The sequence below is a fragment of the Eubalaena glacialis genome, chromosome 3, assembly GCF_028564815.1.
Source record: "Eubalaena glacialis isolate mEubGla1 chromosome 3, mEubGla1.1.hap2.+ XY, whole genome shotgun sequence".
NCBI classification, from domain to species: domain Eukaryota; kingdom Metazoa; phylum Chordata; class Mammalia; order Artiodactyla; family Balaenidae; genus Eubalaena; species Eubalaena glacialis.
The window spans coordinates 868,888-891,417 of NC_083718.1; the positions used below are offsets into that span (position 1 = coordinate 868,888).

Genomic DNA, 22,530 nt, shown 5'->3' on the forward strand with positions numbered 1-22,530 from the left:
TATTAAAAATGGGCTTTTCTATATCAAGAGGCTTATAAGTAGTTAATTAGCCAGATAGGAAAGAGTTCTAGACGCCTACTCTGAAGATGCTACAGGCTGATAGCAGTCCAGGAAAGTTCTTCCTAAACTGATCAAAGGGCACTAGGGGGCACCAACCTTGGTAATAAAAATTCCTTTGATTTTGCAACGCAAATAGGAAGGATGATGGCCTTTTTAAGACGGCGCACTGAAAGGTAAGGTTTACATAGGAAAAGAAAAAGCTCAGGAATATGAAGAAACAATGTAGGAGTTATCTGAAAACAGACCAAATCTGAGCTTTCTACCAACTTGCCATAACTAGGCTTATTGACACTTCTGAAAAATTCCCACTTTCTGAGACTTCCCTGGCGGTCCAGCAGTTAAGACCACGTGCTTCTACTGCAGCGGGCACAGGTTTGATCCCTAGTTGGGGAACTAAGATCCCGCATGCCACACCCCCACCCCCAAAATAAATAAAAATTAAAAAAAAAAATTCCCACTTTCCCTTTTGAACTTCTTTTTCCCTTGAGAGTTAGGACAGACAGAGCTTGACCATAAACCTTAATGTGGGGCTTCCCTGGTGGCGCAGTGGTTGAGAGTCTGCCTGCCAATGCAGGGGACACAGGTTCGAGCCCTGGTCTGGGAAGATCCCACATGCCGCAAAGCAACTGGGCCCGTGAGCCACAACTACTGAGCCTGCGCGCCTGGAGCCTGTGCTCCGCAACAGGAGAGGCTGCGATGGTGAGAGGCCCGCGAACCGCGATGAAGAGTGGCCCCCGCTCGCCACAACTGGAGGAAGCCCTCGCACAGAGACGAGGACCCAGCACAGCCAAAAGTAAATAAATAAATAAATAAATAAAAATTTAAAAAAAAATCTTAATGTGGTTTGTTGAACATGCAGAGATAAAGAAATTCTTACTACATGCAGAGATTGTATAAATTTTTGTTTATAAATTATAGAGACAGAAGCAATAAAATATAGTCAGCTTGGGAGTCTGATAGAACTTGGCTCAAATTCCAGCTTGAATGAGCTGTGTGACCTGAAGTAAGTGACTTGAGTTTTGATCTCTGCTTCCTCATATATAAAACAGCGATAATAATATCTTCCTCAGAGAGGGCTGTGAGGATTAAATGAGAATGTATGTTATGTGCTTAGAACGGTCCCTAGTATGTAATAAGTACTCAAAAAATAGCTGATAAAACATGAAATAAACAACAGAACCTCAGTTAGTTTATGCAGCCTAGCCATTCAAAGTTAGAGCAAGAAGACTTCTTTCTCCTGTAATTATGGTGACCATAAAGTTTATCATCCCAACTGGGACATTTCTGAGAGTGAAAAGGAATGGTATTGATAATTACCCAGAGATAAAAGGTGTCACTGGAACAATCTTAGGTAAACCAGGAGTTACGATCACCTTAAATATAACCCTATAACTTTGACTACCAACTGCAATTGAGAAATGGAACGTAAGTCAAAACGTCTACCCAAAAGTGACAGCTTGTGGCTGAGAATAAGGGTGCTCTGTAAGTGCTTGGGTCTGCAGAAGTTTGTAGAACAACATACTAGTGGTGAGGAGGGCAAGCTGTGGAGCCAATGCCTCGCTCCACCTCTGCTTTTGTTTTTTGTTTTTCCAGTAAAATCTTTTATTTTATAATACTGTACCATCAAATTAAAATTCAAAATAAGCGTTCATCCAATTACCTAAATGGTTATTATACATATGTATATATTCGGTTGGAAAGGGAGAGAGAAAAGAGGAATTTGGAGGCTTTTAAGTACATCATCATCATCGTAGTAGTTAAGATTTGTTGAACACTTAATGTGTCAAGCACTATACATGTATTACCTCACAAGGAGTATCCTCTATTATAAGCTCTGTTTTTACAAATTAGGAAACTATGTAAAACAAGGTTAAATAAATTACCCAAAGCCATACAGCTAGTTAGTAAGGATACTGCGGTTTGAACCCAAACAGTCTAACACCAGAACATACACAGACAGGCAGACACACACACAAATCAATATTATTATTATTTTGGTCACGTGGCTTGTGGGATCTTAGTTCCCCGACGAGGTATCGAACCTGGGCGGCCAGCAGTGAAGGCGCCAATTCCTAACCACTGGACCGCCAGGGAAGTCCTTGACCTCTTCTTAGCTGTGAAAAATGCTGGGCAAGTTACTTAACCTCTCTGTCACTCCACTGACTCATATTTTAAGAAGGAATAATAATACTTACCTCAGAGGGTTGTTGTGAGGATTAAACAATTTAATACACATATTAAAGTTGTTAAAATAGTGCCTGGCATAAACTAAATAATAAATGCTTATATTTCTATTTGCATTTTTTTAATACCAAGATCTCTCTTTTCAGAATAGAAAGACACATTTAGTTAACCAAACGTATGGTGGTAATCATTTCACAACATGTACACACATCAAATCATGTTGCAACATTACATGCCCATTACATCTCAATAAAACTGGAAAAAAGCGCATTAGTTAACTCCCAGAGGAAAAAATGGATCACTTAAGGACTAACATTCTCTGAATTCTTTCAATTACACAGGTCTGCCAGCTAAAGATGGACATAAATAGCGTGTTCTATGAGGCGTCCCCTGCAGAGTACGACAGTTCTGGAATTATCAGTGAGGAAGAGACTCCCCCAGCCACCTGCTTTCAGCACAGAGAGCTCACCTGATCCTCCAGACTCCGGTCCCAGGGCTGGCGGCTCTCCCCAGCTTCCTCTGCAGGGGCTGCTAGGGGCTCATGCTTCTGGGCGCTGCCCTCAAGCCCTCTGGGGCCCACGGGCTTCAGGCTGGGCTGTTCCTGAGCCTGACGCTCTGCCCTCGACCGGCTGAACGTCCTTTCTGCTTCCTGGAGATCCGTCAGGGTTACACCCTGGGAAAATACCACAAGGTCAGAGAGGTTTCACCCTAACCATGGAATAACTCCCCGTGAATGAGCAGGGAAACTCCGTAAAGATCTAATGGTACCAAATTCCAAATGAAGCTCCCGAAATGTGTGAGGCCGCTTCAAGCAATATACGCTGACAACAAACACCTCAGTATGCAGAGGCCCCAGGCCAGAGCCCAGGTACACTTCAAACACAATACTTGAGCGTTTCCTGCTTGAGTTTCAGAAACAGGTCAGCACTGAGGCCTGCCCGCTGCTTCCACACTCATGGTTCTCACATCTCCACCTGGACGCTCCCGACCCCCCAAGAGCATGCAGTCACCAACAGAGACCGTCCAGCAGATACAAGGAAAACTTAAGTTTATGCACAGAAAGAAGAACCAGGCTCAAAATGGTGAAAATGCAGAGCCAGGCTAGAACCACCACCAAAACCAAAAACCAAACCCACACAAACAAAAAACCACCCCTGAGGGAGCTGCCAAGATGCCAGAGCAGGAAGACCCTGAGCTCACCTCTTCCCAGGGCACACCAGGATAACGATGCACAGAACAACTACTGACCAGGGGCGACCAGAAGAGATCTTCTACAACTAAAGACGTAACGAAAGAACCGCAACAAGACGGGGAGGAGGGGCGACCCGCAAATGGGAGAATACTTACAACTGTGGAGGTTCTCCCCAAGGAGCGAGGGGTCTGGGCCCCAGCCTGGGGGTCCTGCGCTGGGGAAGACAAGCCCCCAGAACGTCTGGCTTTGAAGGCCAGCAGTGCTTCCTTTCAGGAGTCCCAGAGGGCTGTGTGGGGATGGAGACCCCACTCTTACAGGGCACACACAAAATCTCACATGCTCCACAACCCAGGGCAGAAGCAGTAATTTCAAAGGAGCCTGGGTCAGACCCACCTGCTGATCTTGGAGAGTCTCCCGGAGAGGCAGGCCTGTGATGCTGGGGACACAGACGCTGGCAGCAGCCACTTTGGGGAGCTGGTTCAACCGCAAGGACACTGGTGCAGGCAGGCACCATCGTGGAATCCTCCCTCTAGCTTATTACCCTCAGGACCCAGCCCTGCTCATAGCCAACAGAACACAGGCACCAGGAATGGGACGGCCTCAGGCCAAGCAACTAACTAGGCAGGGACACAGCCCCACCCACCAGCAGACAGGCTGCCTTATGACCCCCTGGACACAGCCCTGCCCACCAGAGGGCCCAGGACCCAGCCCCACACACCAGTGCACAGGCACTGGACCCGGGACCACCAGGGACCTACAGCCAGAGACACTGGGACCCAGCTCCTCCAAACAGCGGGCAGACACCAGCCCCAGAAACCCCTGGGCCCTGGCCCTGCCCACCAGTAAGCCTCCTCTAGCCTTCAGACCAGCCTCACACGCCAATGGGTGGACGCCACACCAATGGGTGGACACCAGCCCCAGGACAATCACAGCTCCCACAGCCGTGGGAGGACTCAGTCCATCCACCAGCAGGTCAGCACCAGCCCAGGGGCCAGCTGGGCCCCAGCCCTGCCCACCAGCAGGCCAACACAAGCTTCAGAACACCCTGGACCCCACAGCTAGCTGTATCACGAACCAGCCCCAACAATCAGCAGTCTGACACCAGCTCTGGACCCTGGGGCCCTGCAGCCAGACCCCCAGGACCCGGCTCTGCCCACCAGCAGGCCAGCACTAGCCCCAGGACCTAGCTTCACTCACCAGTGAAGTGGGCAGGCCACAGCCCCACTGACTCTACTCCCAGTGAGCCAGCACTAGCCCTGGGGCCCCCCTGGGTTCCACAGTCAGCCACCTCATGACCTGGCCACGCCAACCAGCAGCCAGCAGCCTCCACACAAGGCAGGGCCTGGCAACCAACCAGCCCACCCACATAGCCCACCACAACAGAATGACCCATGCAGCCCACAGAGGGGGCACCCCTAGAGCATACAGCTCTGGTGACCAGAGAGGAGTGCACTGCTGGGATGTATAGGACGCCTCCTACAGAAGGCCACTTCCCCAAGGTCAAGAAATGTAACCAACCTACCAGATACATGGAAACACAAACAGCAAGTTAGGCAAAATGAGGCCACAGAAGAACATGTTCCAAATGAAAGAACAAGATAAAACCGCAGAAGAACAACTAAGTGAAGTGGAGATAGGCAATCTACCTGAGAAAAAGTTCAAGGTTATGATCGTAAAGATGATCAAAGAACTTAAGAAAGAATGAACAGAGTGAGAAGTTGTAAGTTTTTAACAAAGAGTTGGAAAATACAAAGAACAACCAAACAGAGATGAAGAATACAATAACTGAAACGAAAGATGCACTAGAAGGAATCAACAGTATACTAAATGATACAGAGGAACAGACCAGTGAGCTGGAAGACAGAATAGTGGAGATCACTGCCACCGAACAGAAAAAATATATATATATAAATAAATGAGGACACTTTAAGAGACCTCTAAGATGACATCAAATGCACTAACAGTCACATCATAGAGGTCCCAAAAGCAGAAGAGAGAGAGAGAAAGGGTCACAGAATGTATTTGAAGACATAACAGTTGAAAACTTCCCTAACCTGGGAAGGGAAACAGACATCCAAGTCTAGGAAGCACAGAGTCCCAAACAGGATCAACCCAAAGAGGACCACAACAAGACATATTGGAATTAAAATGGCAAAAGTTAAAGACAGAATATTAAAAGCAGCAAGGGAAAAGCAGCACGTTATATACAAGGGAACTCCCATAAAGCTATCGGCTGACTTTTCAGCAGAAACTCTGCAGGCCAGAAGGGAGTGGCACAATATAATTAGACTGATGAAAAGGAAAAGCCTACAACCAAGAATGCTCTACCCAGCAAGGCTCTCATTCAGAGTTGATGGAGAAAGCAAAAGTTTTACACACAAGCAAAAGCTAAAAGAGTTCAGCACCAACAAACCAGCTTTATAAGAAATGTTAAAGGCATTTCTCTAAGCAAAAGAAAGGAAAAAGAAAAAAAAAGAAAAAAAGATATCACAACTAGAAACATGAAAATTATGAAAGGAAAAATCTCATTGGTAAAGGCAAATATACAGTAAAGGTAGTAAATCAACCAAGTACAAAGCTACTAGAAAGGTTAAAAGACAAAGTAGTAAAATCAACTATATCCACAATAAGCAGTTAAGGGATACACAAAATGAAAGGATATAAAATATGATGTCAAAAACAGTAATCATGGGGGGAGAGAAGGAAAAATGCAGGGTTATTAAAATGTTTTTTGAAATTAAAGAGATCAGCGACTTGAAATAATCGTGTGTGTGTGTGTATGTATATATATATATATATATATACATACACACACACACATATATTGCTATATGCCAACTTCATGGTAATTACAAACCAAAAAATCTGTAACAGATACATACACATAAAAGGGAAAGAAATCCAAACATAACACTAAAGAGAGCCATCAAATCACAAGGGAAGAGAAAAAAAGAGGAAAGGAACAAAAAAAGGACTAAAAAAACAATCCCAAAACAGTAACAAAATGGCAATAAGTACATACATATCAATAACTACTTTATATGAAATGGATTAAATGCTGCAATCAAAAGATGGAGTGGCTGAAAGGATACAAAAACAAGACCCATATATTGGGGTTGGCCAAAAAGTTCGTTCGGTTTTTCTGTAAGATGTTACGGAAAAACCCGAATGAACTTTTTGGCCAACCCAATATATGCTGCCTACAAGAGACACACTTCAGATCTAAAGACACACACAGACTGAAAGTGAGGGAATGGAAAAAAGTATTCCATACAAATGGAAATGAAAAGAAAGCTGGGTAGCAATACTTATAACAGAAAAGTAGACTTTAAAATAGAGTCTGTTGGGACTTCCCTGGTGGCACAGTGCTTAAGAATCCACCTGCCAGTGTGGGAGACATGTGTTCGATCCCTGGTCTGGGAAGATCCCACATGCTGTGGAGCAACTAATCCCATGTGCCACAACTACCGAGCCTGTGCTCTAGAGCCCGCGTGCCACAACTACTGAGCCCACGTGTTGCAACTACTGAAGCCCATGCTCCTAGAGCCTGTGCTCCACAATAAGAAAAGCCACCGCAATGAGAAGCCCACGCACTGCAACGAAGAGTAGCCCCCGCTCCCCGCAACTAGAGAAAGCCTGTGCACAGCAACGAAGACCCAACACAGCCATAAATACATAAATAAATAAATAATAAAAATAAAATAAAATAAAGACTGTTACAAGAGACAAAGAAGGACAGTACATAATAATCAAGGGATGAATCCAAGAAGATATAACAATTGAAAATATATTTGCACCCAACATAGGAGCACCTAAATGAATAAAACAAATATTAATAGACATAAAGGGAGAAATCAACAGTAATACAAAAATAGTAGGGGACTTTAACACCCCACTTACATCAATGGACAGATCATCCACACAAAAAATCAGTAAGGAAACTCTGGCCTTAAATGACACATTAGACCAGATGGACTTAATAGATATATAGAGAGAATATTCCATCCAAAAGCAGCAGAATACACATTCTTTTAAAATGCATATTCTCCAGGATACATCTGTGCTATATCATGAAACAAGTCGCAGTACATTTAAGAAGGCTGCAATCATATCAAGCATCTTTTCCAACCACAAGGTTATGAGACTAGAAATCAACTACAAGAATAAAAACCACAGAAAACACAAATATGTGTGGCCTAAACAAAATGCTACTAAACAATCAATGGATCACTGAAAAAATCAAAGAAGAATTCAAAATATACCTGGAGACAAATGAAATGAAAACACAGTGTTCCAAGATCTTCGGGATGCTGCAAAGCAATTCTAAGAGGGAAGTTTATAGCAATACAGCCCTCTCAGGAAACAAGAAAAATCTCAAATAAACAACCTAACCTTAACCTAAAGGAATTAGAAAAAGAAGAATAAACAAAACCCAAAGTTTCTCCTAGGAGAACACATAGGCAGAACACTCTTTGACATAAATCACAGCAATATTTTTTTGGATCTGTCTCCTACGGCAAGGAAACAAAAACAAAAATAAGCAAATGGGACCTAATGAAACTTAAAAGCTTTTGCACAGTAAATGAAACCATCAACAAAACAAAAAGACAAACGGGAAAGACTGAATGGGAGAAAATATTTGCAAATGATATGACCAATAAGGGGTTAATCTCCAAAATATATAAACAGCTCATACAACTCAATATCAAAAAAACAAACAAGCCAATTTAAAAATGGGCCGAAGACCTGAATAGACATTTTTCCAAAGAAGACATACAGATGGCCAACAGGTACATAAAAAGATGCTCAACATCACTCATCACCAGGGAAATGCAAATCAAAACCACAATGAGATGTCACCTCACACCTGTCAGAACGGCTGTCATCAGAAAGACCATAAATGACAAATGTTGGTGAGACTGCAAAGAAAAGGGAACCCTAGTACACTGTTGATGGGAGTGTACACTGGTGCAGCCACTGTGGAAAACAGTATAGAGGATCCTCAGTAAACTAAAAATAGAACTCACATATGATCCAGCAATTCCACTCCTGGGCATATATCTGAAAAAACCAAAAATACTAATTTGAAAAGACACATGCACCCCAATATTCACAGCAGCATTATTTACAACTGCCAAGATATGGAAGCCATCTAGCTGTCTATCAACAGATGCATGGATACAGAAGATGTGAGACACACACACACACACATATATACACATACTCCATATATGCATACATACATACATGGAGTATTAGCCATTGGCATGAAATTTTGCCATTTACAACAACATGGATGGACCTGGAGTGTATCATGCTGAGTGAAAAAAGTCAGAGAACAAATACTGTATGATATCACTTCTATGTGGAATCTAAAAAATAAAATAAACTAGTGAATATAACAAAAAAGACACAGACTCACAGATATAGAGAAAAAACCAGTGGTTGCCAGAGGGAGAAGGAAGGGGGAAGGAAATACTGGGACAGGGGATTAAGAGGTACAACTTATTATGCATAAAATAAGCTACAAGGATATATTTACAACACAGGGAGTACAGCCAATATTTTATAACTATAAAAGGCATATAATCTTAAAAATTTTATTCAGTATGATGTACACCTGAAGCTAACAATATTGTAAACCAACTATACCTCCATTTTAAAAAATTAAAAAAAAAACCCGCAAGCCCTGAACTAGCTTTTCTCTAACATACTTTTGTAACTGTAGGAAATCACACAGAGACATTCTACCAATTAAAATTTTCCCCAGGCTCATAGGAGCAGTAGTACAGAAAAAAAGGAAATAATGAGGAGACATCTGCAGGAGAAGGGGGAAAAGGGTTAGGAAGAGAGTGAGCTGATTCTAACTCAAGTCGTCATATGCTCATGTCCTCAGAAGAGGGAAGTTCCAAAGCCGGAAGGTAACTATTAGCTAATCTGTTCACTCATTCTCTTGATAAAAAGTTACTGTGTTTCTAAGCACTGGAACTACAAAGACAAATCAAATGATTCCTGTACTCAAGAACCATAATCTAATGGAAAAGACGTAAGAAAACAGATGAGTATAATGGAAAGTAAGTATTAAGACAGAAACATATGATGCAGCCTATTCTACTTCTGGGTCTATACCCAAAAGAACTAAAAGCAGGGTCTGATGAGATATTTGCACACCCATGTTCACAGCAAGACTGTTCACAGTAGCCAAAAGGTGGAAGCAACCTAAGTGTCCATCAACGGATGATGAACAAAATGTGGTCTAAACATAAAACAAAATATTATTCAGCCTTACAAAGGAAGGAAATTCTGACATGTGCTACCACATGGATGAACCTTGAAGACATTACACTGAGTGAAACAAGCCAGTCACAAAAAAGACAAAAACTGTGTGATTCCACTCACATGAGCTACCTAGAGTCAAGGTCATAGAGATAAAAAGTAGAACGGTGGTTGCCAGAAGCTGTGGGGAGAGAGGGAGCTGTTTAATGGGTAGAGAGGTTCAGTCTGGGGAGATGAAAGCTCTTCTGGAGATGGATGGTGCTGATGACTGCACAATGATGTGAATGCACTTAATGCCGATGAATCGTATGCTTAAAAATGGCTAAAATATTAAGTTGTATGTTACGTATAGTCTGACACAATAAACCAAACCAAAACAAACAAATGCTTGTCTGGCCCTCGTGGGGGTTACATCCTCTGGGGAAACAAACCACCATCAAGCACAAGCAGTAACAGCCGTGGCAATGACTACACAGGACGGCACCTGCCCGACCCTGGAGGGTCAGGAACGACACAAGGGCACTTTGGGGGCTACGCGTCAGGTCCCTCTCTCGGTCCTCAGCTCTCCTGCTTGGCGTCTGTAGCATCTGAAGCTGCGGGGCTTCCCCTCTTCCTTGGAGACTGCCTTTCGCTCCCTCGTGTACCATCTCCTGGTTGATCCCTCAGCGCTCTGGCTGCTCCTCAGCTCTGCTGCCCAGCTCATCCTCCTCTGCTTCCTTGATGCCCAATCACAGCCTCCCTCAACTGTTGCTGCCACACAGCTGTCATCTCCAACTCAGCCAAGGAACAGCTTCCCACGGGCCTCCAGGCTTCACAGACCACTCCCAGCAGTTCTCTGCATGGCGACTTTTGCAAAAACATAATGTAGATCATATCTTCCTTACCTCAAAGCTTCCCTGAGGGACTCTCCTTTTTTCTTTTTATAACAACATTATTGAAACATAATCCACATATCAAAAAATCCACCCTCTTGAAGAGTACAATTCGCTGTTTTCTAGTATATTCACAGAGCTGTGCAAAATCCCCATCTAATTTCAGGACATTTCATCACCCCAGAAAGAAAGAAACCCCACACCCTTAGTGGTCACTTCCCATTCCTCCCTCTCTCCAGCCCCCAGCAAATACTAATCCACTTTCTATTTCTCTGGATTTGCCTATTCTGGACATTTTCATACAAAAGGAATCATGTCAGGTTTCTTTCACGCAGCATAACTTTTTCTTAAGGTTCATCCACACTGCAGCATTAGCATGCGTCAGGACTTCATTTCTTTTTATTCCCAAATCAATGGAAATTTGTGAGGGTTTTTTCCAGTTTTGTTAGCTGCTTCATTTATTTGGTCTGTGCAATGGCCCCGCTTGGGCCCACTGCCCAACACTCGCTGGGGCACCACCAGCCCCAGAACGCTGACCTTGACGCTGCCGGGAGCCCAGGGCTCAGCCCTCCAGCGAACCTGCACACTCCACACGTAATTTTGGTCTATACAGCAAGTTAACTCTGGTCAGAGATGACACTGAATTTGGGTTTCTGGCTCCTGTGAATAACGCTGTTATAAATATCTGTGTAGGGCTTTTCTGTAGAAGCCTGCTTTATTTCTCTTGAGTACACACCCAGGAGCAGCATGGCTGGGTCCCATGGTAACTCTATGGTTAACACTCTGAGATTGTGCCAGACTGTCCTCCTGCAGGAATTAAGGTGTGGGTCTTAAGCACACGTGGAATGATTAGTCTTAGGGAGGGAAGGAGAGAAACCTGCTCTGCGCCTGAAGAACAGAAGCGAGAGGGGGTATATGTAGCTATGAATTCATTTGATTCTATGTAGTGTAAGATTTAACAGGAAAGCTTTCACTACAATGGCTGGAATAAGGCACACATTTTATCATTGTTTAATTGTACTTCCAGTGGAAAGGCAGACAGACAAAAAAGGACTTAAACACGGAGGTCACACTCACTTGGGTAGACCTTCGAGTCTGCCGAGCTTGTCTGGAGCGCGCTTTCCGTAACGACTCTGCTTCCTCATCCCGTACAGGAGTCAGATACGACCTGCGGGGAAGAAGAGTCACACCAGAGGTAAGACCCTGGGGGACAGCAGGTGCGTCTGCACACCGAGGGGATTTCTGTGAGCTAAGATGAAGTCAGGTCGACTCAACCCGACAGCCTATCGGTGAACATTACATAAGCCAAGACATCTGTAAACGTATTAGTGTTCGTGCAGAATCACACCATCTATAACTGTAAAATGAGAATTTTCTTTCCTCTTTCCCATCCTTAGACTTTTTACTTCGTTTCTTGCCCTCACGCTCTGGCTAGCAGTGACGACAGTCGTTTCCCTGCTTTGCTCCTGCCTTCAGAGAGACAGCTTCTGGTTAAGACACCGCAGACGCTGCTCCTCAAGTGAAGGCAACTCCTTCCCCGCCCATGGGAGTGGGCTAGGAGGGGCTTGTTGTTATTTGTTTCGTTTTTTAGTCATTAGTGTGTGAACTTCATCATAGGCTTTTCTTCCCGGTATACTGAGATTATCATTTCCTTCTTTCTTCTGATAATATGGAGAATTACACTGAACAATTTTTGAATGATAAAACCACCCTAAATGCTTGGGATAAGCTCAACTTAATCATGATGTATCATCATTTATATAGACTTACTTTTTATATAGATTCAGTATTATTTACTTTAGGATTCCTCCATCCGTGTTCATGCAAGAAACTGGCCTGTAATTTTCCCTTATAATAACCCAGCCAGTCTTGAAATTAAAGTTATGAAAGTTGGAAAGTGTTTTCTCCCTGTCTATTTACTTTGAGAATCTGGGTAAGACTGGGGTCATTTCCTCCTTAAATAATTGGAAGGGTTCACCAACAGACCCATCTGGGTTTAGAGTGTTCTTTATGGGAAGGTTTTAAATAAGGGTTTCAATTTCTTTAATAGAATTAGGCCTATTCAGATTTTGTTTTGGTAATATTTGTTTTTCAAGGAATCTTATCTATATTTTCATATTCAGTACCACAAAATGGTTCATAATATCCTAATAATACATTTTAATTGTTACTGTAATACAAGCATATCTCAGAGATACTGCAAGGTCAGTTCCAGACCACCACAATAAAGTGAATCTTGCAATAAAGTCAGTCATGTGAAATTTTTGGTTGTCCAGTACATATAAAAATTATGTTTACGCTATACTGTAGTAAGTGTGCAATAGCATATCTTAAAAAAACAAGGTACATACTGTAATTAAAAAATATTGTTAAAAACGCTAGCCATCATCGGAGCCTTCAGCAAGCTGTAATCTTTTTGCTGGTGGAGGGTCTTGCCTTGATGTTGCTGGCGGCTCACTGGTCAGGATGGCGGTTGCTGAGGGCTGGGGTGGCCGTGGTGATGTCTTGGAAGAAGACAGCAGTGACGTTTGCCTCATTGACTGACTCTTCCCTTCATGAACGATTTCTCTGTACCCTGCGATGCTGGCTGATACCATTTTACCCACGGTAAAACTTCAAGACTGGAGTCAATCCTCTCAAATCCTGCCCTTGCTTTATCAACTAAGTTATGTAATATTCTAAATCCTCTGTTGTCATCTTAATAACCTTCACAGTATCTTCAACAGGAGTAGAGTCCATTGCAAAAAACCACTTTTTCTTTTTATTTTATTTTTTTAATTGGAGTATCGTTGATTTTACGTGTGTTAGTTTCAAGTGTATAGCAAAGTGATTCAGTTATACATATACATATATCTATTCTTTTTCAGCTTCTTTTCCCTTATAGGTTATTACCAAATATTGAGTAGAGCTCCCTGTGCTACACAGTAGTCCTTATTGTTTATGTTTTATGTGTAGTAGTGTGTACATGTTGATCCCAAACTCCTAATTTACTCCTACCCTTCTCCTTCGGTAACCATAAGTTTGTTTTCTATGTCTGTGAGTCTATTTCTGTTTTGTATATAAGTTCATTTGTATCTTTTATTTATTTATTTATTTTAAGATTCCACATACAAGTGATATCATATGGTATTTGTCTTTGTCTAGCTTACTTCACCTAGTATGATAATCTCTAGGTCCATCCATGTTGCTGCGAATGGCATTATTTCATTCTTTTTTTTATGGCTGAGTGATACTCCATTGTCTATCTGTACCACATCCTCTTTATCCATTCATCTGTCGATGGACATTTAGGTTGCTTCTATGTCTTCGCTACTGTAACTAGTGCTGCTATGAATAAGAAACCACTTTCTTTGGTCACCCGTAAGAAGCAACTCCTCATCCTTCAAGTTGTATCATGAGATTGCAGCAATTCAGTCACATCTTCAGGCCCCCATTTCTAATTCTATTTCTCTTGCTTTCTCCACCAAATCTGCAGTTACCTCCTCCACTGGAGTCTTGAACCCCTCGAAGTCATCCATGAGGGTTGGAATCTACTTCTTCCAAACTCCTGTTAAGGTGGATATTCTGATCTCTTCCCATGAATCACAAATGTTCTTAATGGCATCTAGAATGGTGATTCCTTTCCAGAGGGTTTTCAATCGACTTTGCCCAGATCCATCAGAGGAGTCACCATCTACGGCAGCTATAGCCTGATAAAATGTATTTCTTTTTTCATAAATTTATTTATTTATTTTTGGCTGCACTGGGTCTTTGTTGCTGCGCATGGGCTTTTCTCTAGTTGCGGTGAGCGGGGGCTACTCTTCATTGCGGAGCACAGGCTTCTCATTGCGGTGGCTTCTCTTTGTTGCAGAGCATGGGCTCTAGGCGCATGGGCTTCAGTAGTTGTGGCAAAAGGGCTCAGCAGTTCTGGCTCGCAGGCTCTAGAGCACAGGCTCAGTAGTTGTGGCACACAGGCTTAGTTGTTCCGCGGCATGTGGGATCTTCCCGGACCAGGGATCGAACCCGTGTTGCCTGCATTGGCAGGCAGATTCTTATCCACTGCACCACTAGCGAAGTCCCCGAAATGTATTTCTTAAACAATAAGGCTTGAAAGTTACTCCTTGATCCACAGGCTGCAGGACAGATGTTGTGTTTGCAGGCGTGAAAACAACATGAGTCTCACTGTCCATCTCTATCAGAGCTCTTGGGTGACACCAGGTGCACTGTCAATGAGCAGTAATATTTTGAATCTTTTTTTTTCTGAGCAGTAGGTCTCAACAGTGGGCTTAAAATATTCAGTAAACCATGCTGTAAACAGGTGTGCTGTCATCGAGGCTTTGTTGTTCTATTTACAGAGCACAGGCAGAGTAGATGTAGCATAATTCTTAAGGGCCCTAGGATTTTCAGAATGGTAAATGAGCATTGGCTTCAACTGAAAGTCACCAGCTGCATTAGCCCCTAACAGGAGAGTCAGCCTGTCCTTTGAAGCCAGGCATTGACGTCCCCTCTCTAACTATGGAAGTCCTGGATGGCATCTCCTTCCGATAGAAGGCTGTTTAACCTACATTGAAAATCTGTTGTTTAGTGCAGCCACTTTCATGAATTATCTTAGCTGGATCTTCTGGATAACTTGCTGCAGCTTCTACATCAGCACTTGTTGCTTCACCTTGCACTTTTATGTTACTGAGATAACTTTTATGTTATCAACCTCTGCTAAGCTTCAAGTTTTTCTTCTGCAGCTTCCCCACCACTTTCAGCCTTCATGGAACTGAAGAGAGTTAGGGCCTTGCTCTGGATGAGGCTTTGTTGTTTCTGGTTTGATCTTCTATCCAGACCACTCAGACTTTCTCCATATCAGCGATAAGGCTGTTTCGCTTTCTTATCATTTGTGTGTTCACTGAAGTAGCACTTTTAATTTCCTTCAAGAACTTTTCTTTTGCATTTCCAGCTTGGCTAACTGTTTGGTGCAAGAGGCCCAGCTTTAGGCCTATTTTGGCTTTCCACGTGCCTTCCTCACTAAGGGTAATAATTTCTAGTTTCTGATTTAAAGTGAGAGATGTGCAACTCTTCCTTTCACTTGAATACTTAGAGACCCTCGTAGGGTTATTAATTGGCCTAATTTCAGTATTGTTGTGTCTCAGGGAATAGGGAGGCCCAAGGAGAGGGAGAGGGACAGGGGAACTGCTGCTGGGTAGAGCAGTAAAAATACAGCATTTGTTGATTAAGTTTGTGGTTTCATATGGGTGTGGTGTGTGGCACCCCAAACAATTACAATAGTAACATCAAATATCACTGATCACAGATATCATAATACAATAATGAAAAAGTTTGAAATATTGTGAGAATAACCAAATATGACACAGAGACATGAAGTGACCAGATGCTGTTGGAAAAATGGCGCCGAGAGACTTGTTCGACACAGGCTGCCACCAACCTTCAATTTGTGAACGACGCAGTATCTGAAAGCGATAATGTGAAGCACAATAAAATTAGGTCTACTTGTACCTATAGCAACGATTCTCAAACTGTTTGGTCTGAGGACCCTTTTATATTTTAAAAAATTATTGAGGATCCCCAAACAGCTTTTGTTTATGTGGGGTATATCTATTAATATTTACCTTGTTAGGCAGCAAAGTTGAGAAATTAAACATGTGTTTATTAATTCATCTGAAAATGATAGCCCTATTACATGTTAACATCAATAACTTATCTTGTATGAAAAATAACTAAATTTTCTAAAACAAAAAAATTTAGTAAGAGTGGCATTATTTTACATTTTTGTAAATTTCTTTAATGTTGGCTTAATAGAAGACAGCCCGATTCTCATACACATTTCTGCATTCGATATGCTGCAATATGTTGTTTTAGTTAAAATATATAAAAAATATCCAGTCCTGCACAGATATGTAGTTGGAAAAGCAAGGAGTATTAGAATAGCTTTTTCAGATAATTGTGGACAGTCTTCTTTGATCCTATAGTCAAACACAAGTGGTACTTTCTTCAAGGTTAGTCGCAACGTGGAATCTGAAATGACGTTAACAGAATTTTCATATTCTGTTATGCTGAAATCCAGTGGTCTATCTTGTACTTTGGATGGAATGTCTTACCCAGGCATGTCTTTGGTAAAATCTCCCAAATGGTGACACATTTCATTATGCAACAGTAATTTTAAAAATCACATTCTTCAACATACGGTTTAAGCTCCTTAACATCAGTCTTGGCAATGATTTTTTGGATTTGACACGAAAAACAAAAATGAACAAGTGGGACTTCATCAAACTTTTTGCTTCTGCACAGCAAAGAAAATCAGCAACAAAACAATAAGGCAACCTACTGAATGGGAGAAAATATTTGCAAGTCATATATCTGATAAGGGGTTAATAGCCAAACTAGATAAAGAACTCATACAACTCAAAAGAAAACAAACAACCTGATTAAAAAATGGACAGAGGATCTGAACAGACTTTTTCCAAAGAAGGTATACAGATGGATAACAGGCACATGAAAAGATGCTCAACATCACCAATCATCAGGGAAATGCAAATCAGAACCACAGTGAGATGTCACCTCACACCTGTCAAAATGGCTATTAGATAAGAAATAACAAGTGCTGGTGAGGGTGTGGAGAAAAGGGAGTCCTCATGCACTGCTGGTGGGAATGTAAATTGGTGCAGCCACTCTGGAAAACAGTATGGACGTTCCTCGAAAAATTAAAAATAGAACTACCATATGATCCAGCAGTTCCACTTCTGGGTGTTTATCTGAAGGAAACCAAATCACAATCTGGATCTGTACTAAATCTGCACCCCAATGTTCACAGCAGGACTATTCACAATTGCCCAGATACGGAAACAACCTAAGTGTCTACTGACAGATGAATGGATAAAGAAAATGTGGTGTATGTATGCGTGTGTATACACACACACACCCCCATGCGTGTGCGCACGTGTACATACCTAATGGAATATTATTCAGTCATAAAAAAGAGGAAACCTTGCCATTTGCAACAACATGGATGGGTCTTGAGGGCATTATGGTAAGAGAAACAGAGAAAGACAAATACTGTACGATCTCATTTGTATGTGGAATCTAAAAAACTGAATTCATAGGTACAGAGAACAGACTGGCGGTTGCCAGAGGTGGGGGGGTGGGCGAAGTGGGTGGAGGTGGTCAAAAGGTACAAACTTCCAGTTATAAGATAAATAAGTCCTGGGAATGTATGCACAACAAGGTGACTACAGTTAACAACACTAATGTATTCGAAAGCTGCTAAGAGAGCAGATCTTAAAAGTGCTCATCGCAAGGAAAATATGTGTGCTGATAGATGTTAACTAAATTTACTGTGGTAATCATTTTGTAATATGCTTATCAAATCATTATGTTGTATACCAAAAAAGATTGTTTTATTTCAATTATATCAATAAAAAATAATAAAAGTTAAAAAAAAAAACCCACATTCTCTAATATTATCTTTGGTCTCAGAACAGTCTTTCCACATTGGGAAGCAGTCAACAGTATCCCCCACAGTGACAGGTACAAGTTTTCCAAAGTTCTAATTTCTGCTTTAAATGTTACAATCGGCAACCAGCACTCAGAATGACAGGTTTGCTTTGTTCATTTTCAGGAGAAGGTCGGCCACACGCCTACCTCTGAATAACCAGTCTGAGCGGCCACTTTTCAGGAAGAAGCGGTGCCCAGGAGAAGCAGCCAGCCCCTCATCTCTCCTTCTCCAACTACAGGTACACTTCTATTACAACTCGCTGGCCACCCTCCTATTATTTACTACACTTTCCCTGTATTTTCTATTCTCCTCTCTCTCTGGGTTTCATTCTGGGTGTTTTCCACTGTCCAATCTAATTAGTTCACAAATCCTCTCGTCAGCTGCTTTACTACAACTGAATTTCTTAATTTGTTATTTTATTTTTCAGTTCTAGCATTTCCATCTTTCCAAAGAGAGGGCAGTTCTCTACTGAAATTCTCTACCTTGTCTTCTATTTTCTTGAACATATTAACCGTAATTTACTATGATTATTTTAAAGTCCACATCTGATAACAATCAATATCTGGGTCTGTTCCTAGTGTCTGTATTTTCTCTTAGTCTTTTGTAAATCAGTCTTATTATGCAGTATGTCTGGTAATTTTTGAATTAATGCCAGAATTTTTAATGAAAAAACGGAGTAATAACTTGCAGCTCTGGAAGATGTTGTCATCCTCCAGAGAGGATATTCTTTTCTCTGGCTTAGTTAGGCTAAGAAACTGGTTCTCAAACTTTCATTGCATCAGAATCACTTGGAAGGCTTGTGAAATACAAATCTCATGAGGCTCTCCCCTCAGAAGTCCTGATTTAGCAGGTGTGGAGGGGGTCTGGGAATCTGCATTTCTGATTAGTTCTCAGGTGATGCTGCTGATGTGGAGACCACACTCTGAAAACCATGGGGTAAGGCAAACCCCCTTCACCCACTTTGAGACTGAGCTGCCTGGAAGCTGGGCTTCAGTCTTTACAGCGCTGGCCATGTCTGGCAAGCCCCTCCTGCTAGAAGGCAGCCCTTTGATGGTCCCAGGGGAAGTCTGGGGTGTCCACTGGGGCCCCTGTTTCTGAACTCTAATTTCTGTTCCTTAAGCACTGAGAGATGGCTGGAAACCTCATCCAGCTTCTCAGCCTTGTAGCCACTGCCTCACTGGTCAGCCAGCACCTTGGGGGACAAGCACAGCCGGGTGCTGGGCTCGCCTCCTATGCTTCCCTTCTTTCTGGGATCTGGGTCCCTCAAGTCCTCACTTCCTTACCATCTCTCCAATGCCTTCAAAGACTATTTTTTCTTATGTTTATCCAGCTTTTCTGGTTATTCTCAGTAGGAGAGTTTGTCTATTACAAGATATGCCATAGCCTGAAACAGAAGTTCTCAACCAGGCTATATGTTAAGAGATTTTTTTCCTCCACGTGGATTAGTAAACTGGAATTGCCATACATGTCTCAATCCACTGTGAGTTCAGTATGTGTGCCTCTTTCCTTAATAGATTCCTCTTCTCTGGGTGAAGTGGAAAAACCTGAGTCCCCAGACTTGCAAAGCTGTGGACCAGCCCTGGAGTCGGTGAGCACACCGAGGACAAACCCCTCAGGAAATGCTGCCTGGGTTACCAGCCAGCATCCTCACACACCACCTCCACCTGCAAACACACAGAGCACCCCACTGCACCACTTCTTGACTGCTGTCTCTTCTCTGCGTCCTAGACAGACGCCACAGTGAAGGCGCAAGCTTCTGACTGGCTTATCGCACTGCCTGCTCCGGTGAGTTTTACGGAATGAGAGAGATGGAGCTGGTAAAAACAGGTCTGGGGGTGAAATCGAGGGCCTTTTGCCTCACTTGGAGTCTTAAATATTTGAAATCATACATGCTTTTTCCGGAAAAAACTAGAAAACAGATCAACATGTGAAAATAAAAATAAACTGAATTCTACCACACGAAGATAAGCCCATTTTTATTCTACTACACGTATGCCTAGATTTTTATCTATGTATGTCTATTCTATACCTATATATAGTATATTATAGTCTATTTTTAATGAATATTATGTATATTACTTTGTAACCTGTGTCAATATATGAAACTTCTACTAAGTTGTAAGAAAAAAAATCTATAAAAACAAAACCCAGAAAACCCCAGTACTTGAGTTTTAAAGGTTTTTGAGGAGGGAAGGAACATTTTCATTCACTTTCGTTTACCCAGGTATGGATTCCAAATTCACAGAAGTGATGCACCTTAACATACGGTTTCCTGGGGGACACACTGCGTCTTCAGTAGAGCCTGAGCCCTTGTACCTTCTAAACCCAGACAGGGGAGCAAACTGTAGTCCTGGAGCCAAACCTGGCTGCCACATCCTGTAAACCAAGTTTTACCAACGACAGCAGCAGAGTTTAATATTTGCAATGGAGACAAAATGGCCTGCAAAACCTAAAATGTATGTTGTCTGGCCGTTTACAGACAAAACTTGGCAACGCCCATGCCAGACCACACCCACACCCAGCACACCATCTGGGCCTCGTGAATCTGTGCACCACATGGCTCTTCACCGCCCCGAAAAGACGATGGTCTCGGCCCACAAGGCCCTGCAACAGAAGCACAGTGGGAGCCGTGGCTTCACAGCTATCCCTGCTCTGGCCTCCAGGTAAAACTAGGCTAACATCCGCAATGCAGTGACAGAGGAAGGGATTCGATGCTGAAGTCTTCTAATTACCATGCCTGTCTACTCTGTTTCTGTCTACTCTGTTTCCTACTTCTGTTTCCTAGAGGGCAGGAAGCATTTTTCTTTGTATTTGCTATGACTCTGAGGTTACATGATCAGTGGAATTCAAACACTTAGCAGAGAATTTAAGCATGACTACACAAAAATAATTTGTTCTCTGCCTCTCAAGTTCACAGTGCTCCTTTACATACTACACAACGGCTAATTTTATCTTAAGAAGCTGTGCAAAATGCCTAGAGCAAATCATCAATGAACATCAAGAAAACCATCATCATAATAATAAAAGACCTAGACTATCTTCTGACAAGTACAGTGTGGTGATAAAGTACCCTGACATGGGAATCAGACCGCCTGGGTTTGAACCCTGGCTCCTCAACTTCCTTGCTAGGTGATCTCGGATAAAACGTTTAAGCACTCTAAACCCATGTTTCTTACGCAGCAAAGGTATCAGCAGCTGCAACAGGTATGAGCAGAAATCAGCAGGGCTGCTGTGGGGACCGGACGGCCTGGCTGTTGCTCTCGCATCACCACCGCTCCTGCTGCACTGTTTCCATCCTCATGTTAATAGCTCTGCGTGGCGATTTGGGAAAGAAAGAAAGGTGCTAGAATATCCATCCCACCTGGTCTAATAAAGAGCTCCCCTTAATTATTTTTCCCAGAAATGGATAATTCATTGGGAAGCGGTCTTAATGCCCATGAAAATATTCTCCATGCAGGTTTGAAGGGCTAAGTAAAATAAAGCTACTTTGAGTAGAAGAATGAAAGGAAAATAACCAAGAAGATTTCCAGGGAGAGTACAAAGCTGTTTTCCCCAGAATGATGAGAGAATAATCTCTCATCCAGAACCCACTAACTGGTGTTTGGAATAGCTTTAGGGAGTCCTACATTTAAAATCTGTGAAGACAGAATGGTACTTAACGGTTAACTTCAAACGGGGCAGGAACCAAGTTGAGTGTATGTCTTTATAGCAGTCGGGATGCTGCAGTCATTAATTACAGAATGTCTACTGGTCCTCTACCAGGGCCTTTCATTCCTCGGACTACATCCTGTGTATGAGGTTGCACAGGCACAGGTACATTTCAGGGAGGTGAGAAGGAACTTCTTAAAGATCAACCTGGAAGCACGCAGGGACAGCTACGGGGCAGGGGATGAGCCAGAGAAGAACAGAACACGGACCTGTGGCTAAAGATGTTATGAGTTCGAGGAGCCACATGATCTAATTTCAAGACTTCAGGTAGAGAGGATAAAATCATTCCCGTTTTACAGAAGAGCTGACCGAGGCCCAAGGAAACACTGAAGCGCCCACCCAGGGTCACAGCGCTGGCAGGTGAGACCTAAAGGGAGCAGGACCGGCCACCCGGCCCCAGCACCAAACGAAAACGGGCTCTTCACCTAGCGTCACGGCACCCCAGCTGTGTGGATTCGTGCAGCAAGACATTCCTTTTTCCAAATCTAGCAACATCAGGAGGGGGGTACTGTCTTATGTTAGGCTTCTCTTAGTGTCCCCTGATATTTTCCAAAAGTTTGCCATCAGCAACACTCCATCTTGGAAAAGGATGCTTTCGTATCTCCAGAGGTTGCCATTCTCATGCAGTACGGCCATCCCGGACAAGCCGGAAGGGACAGGTGACAAGAGGGACCAAATTCTCCTGCAGAGGACGCAGCCCCCACGGCGGCCAGGCGTTAGTGCAGGTTTTCCTCGCCGTTTCTAAGTAGGAATGGTGT

The 22,530-nt window shown here is 42.8% G+C and overlaps 1 protein-coding gene across 9 annotated transcripts in view; it reads right to left on the bottom strand.

The window, feature by feature from the left end:
* Nucleotides 1-22,530, bottom strand: part of PPP1R12B (protein phosphatase 1 regulatory subunit 12B) — a 199,344-nt gene that overhangs the window by 77,611 nt on the left and 99,203 nt on the right. For 8 of the 9 annotated variants that reach the window (XM_061187241.1, XM_061187240.1, XM_061187239.1 and 5 more), the window contains 2 exons: nucleotides 11,662-11,752; nucleotides 2,714-2,917 (listed from right to left, as the gene is read on the bottom strand). In XM_061187241.1, the coding sequence (XP_061043224.1) occupies nucleotides 2,714-2,917; nucleotides 11,662-11,752 (295 nt within the window). Of the gene's footprint in view, nucleotides 1-2,713; nucleotides 2,918-11,661; nucleotides 11,753-22,530 lie in introns of those variants that run through there. The other variant, XM_061187250.1, reaches the window with a different exon arrangement.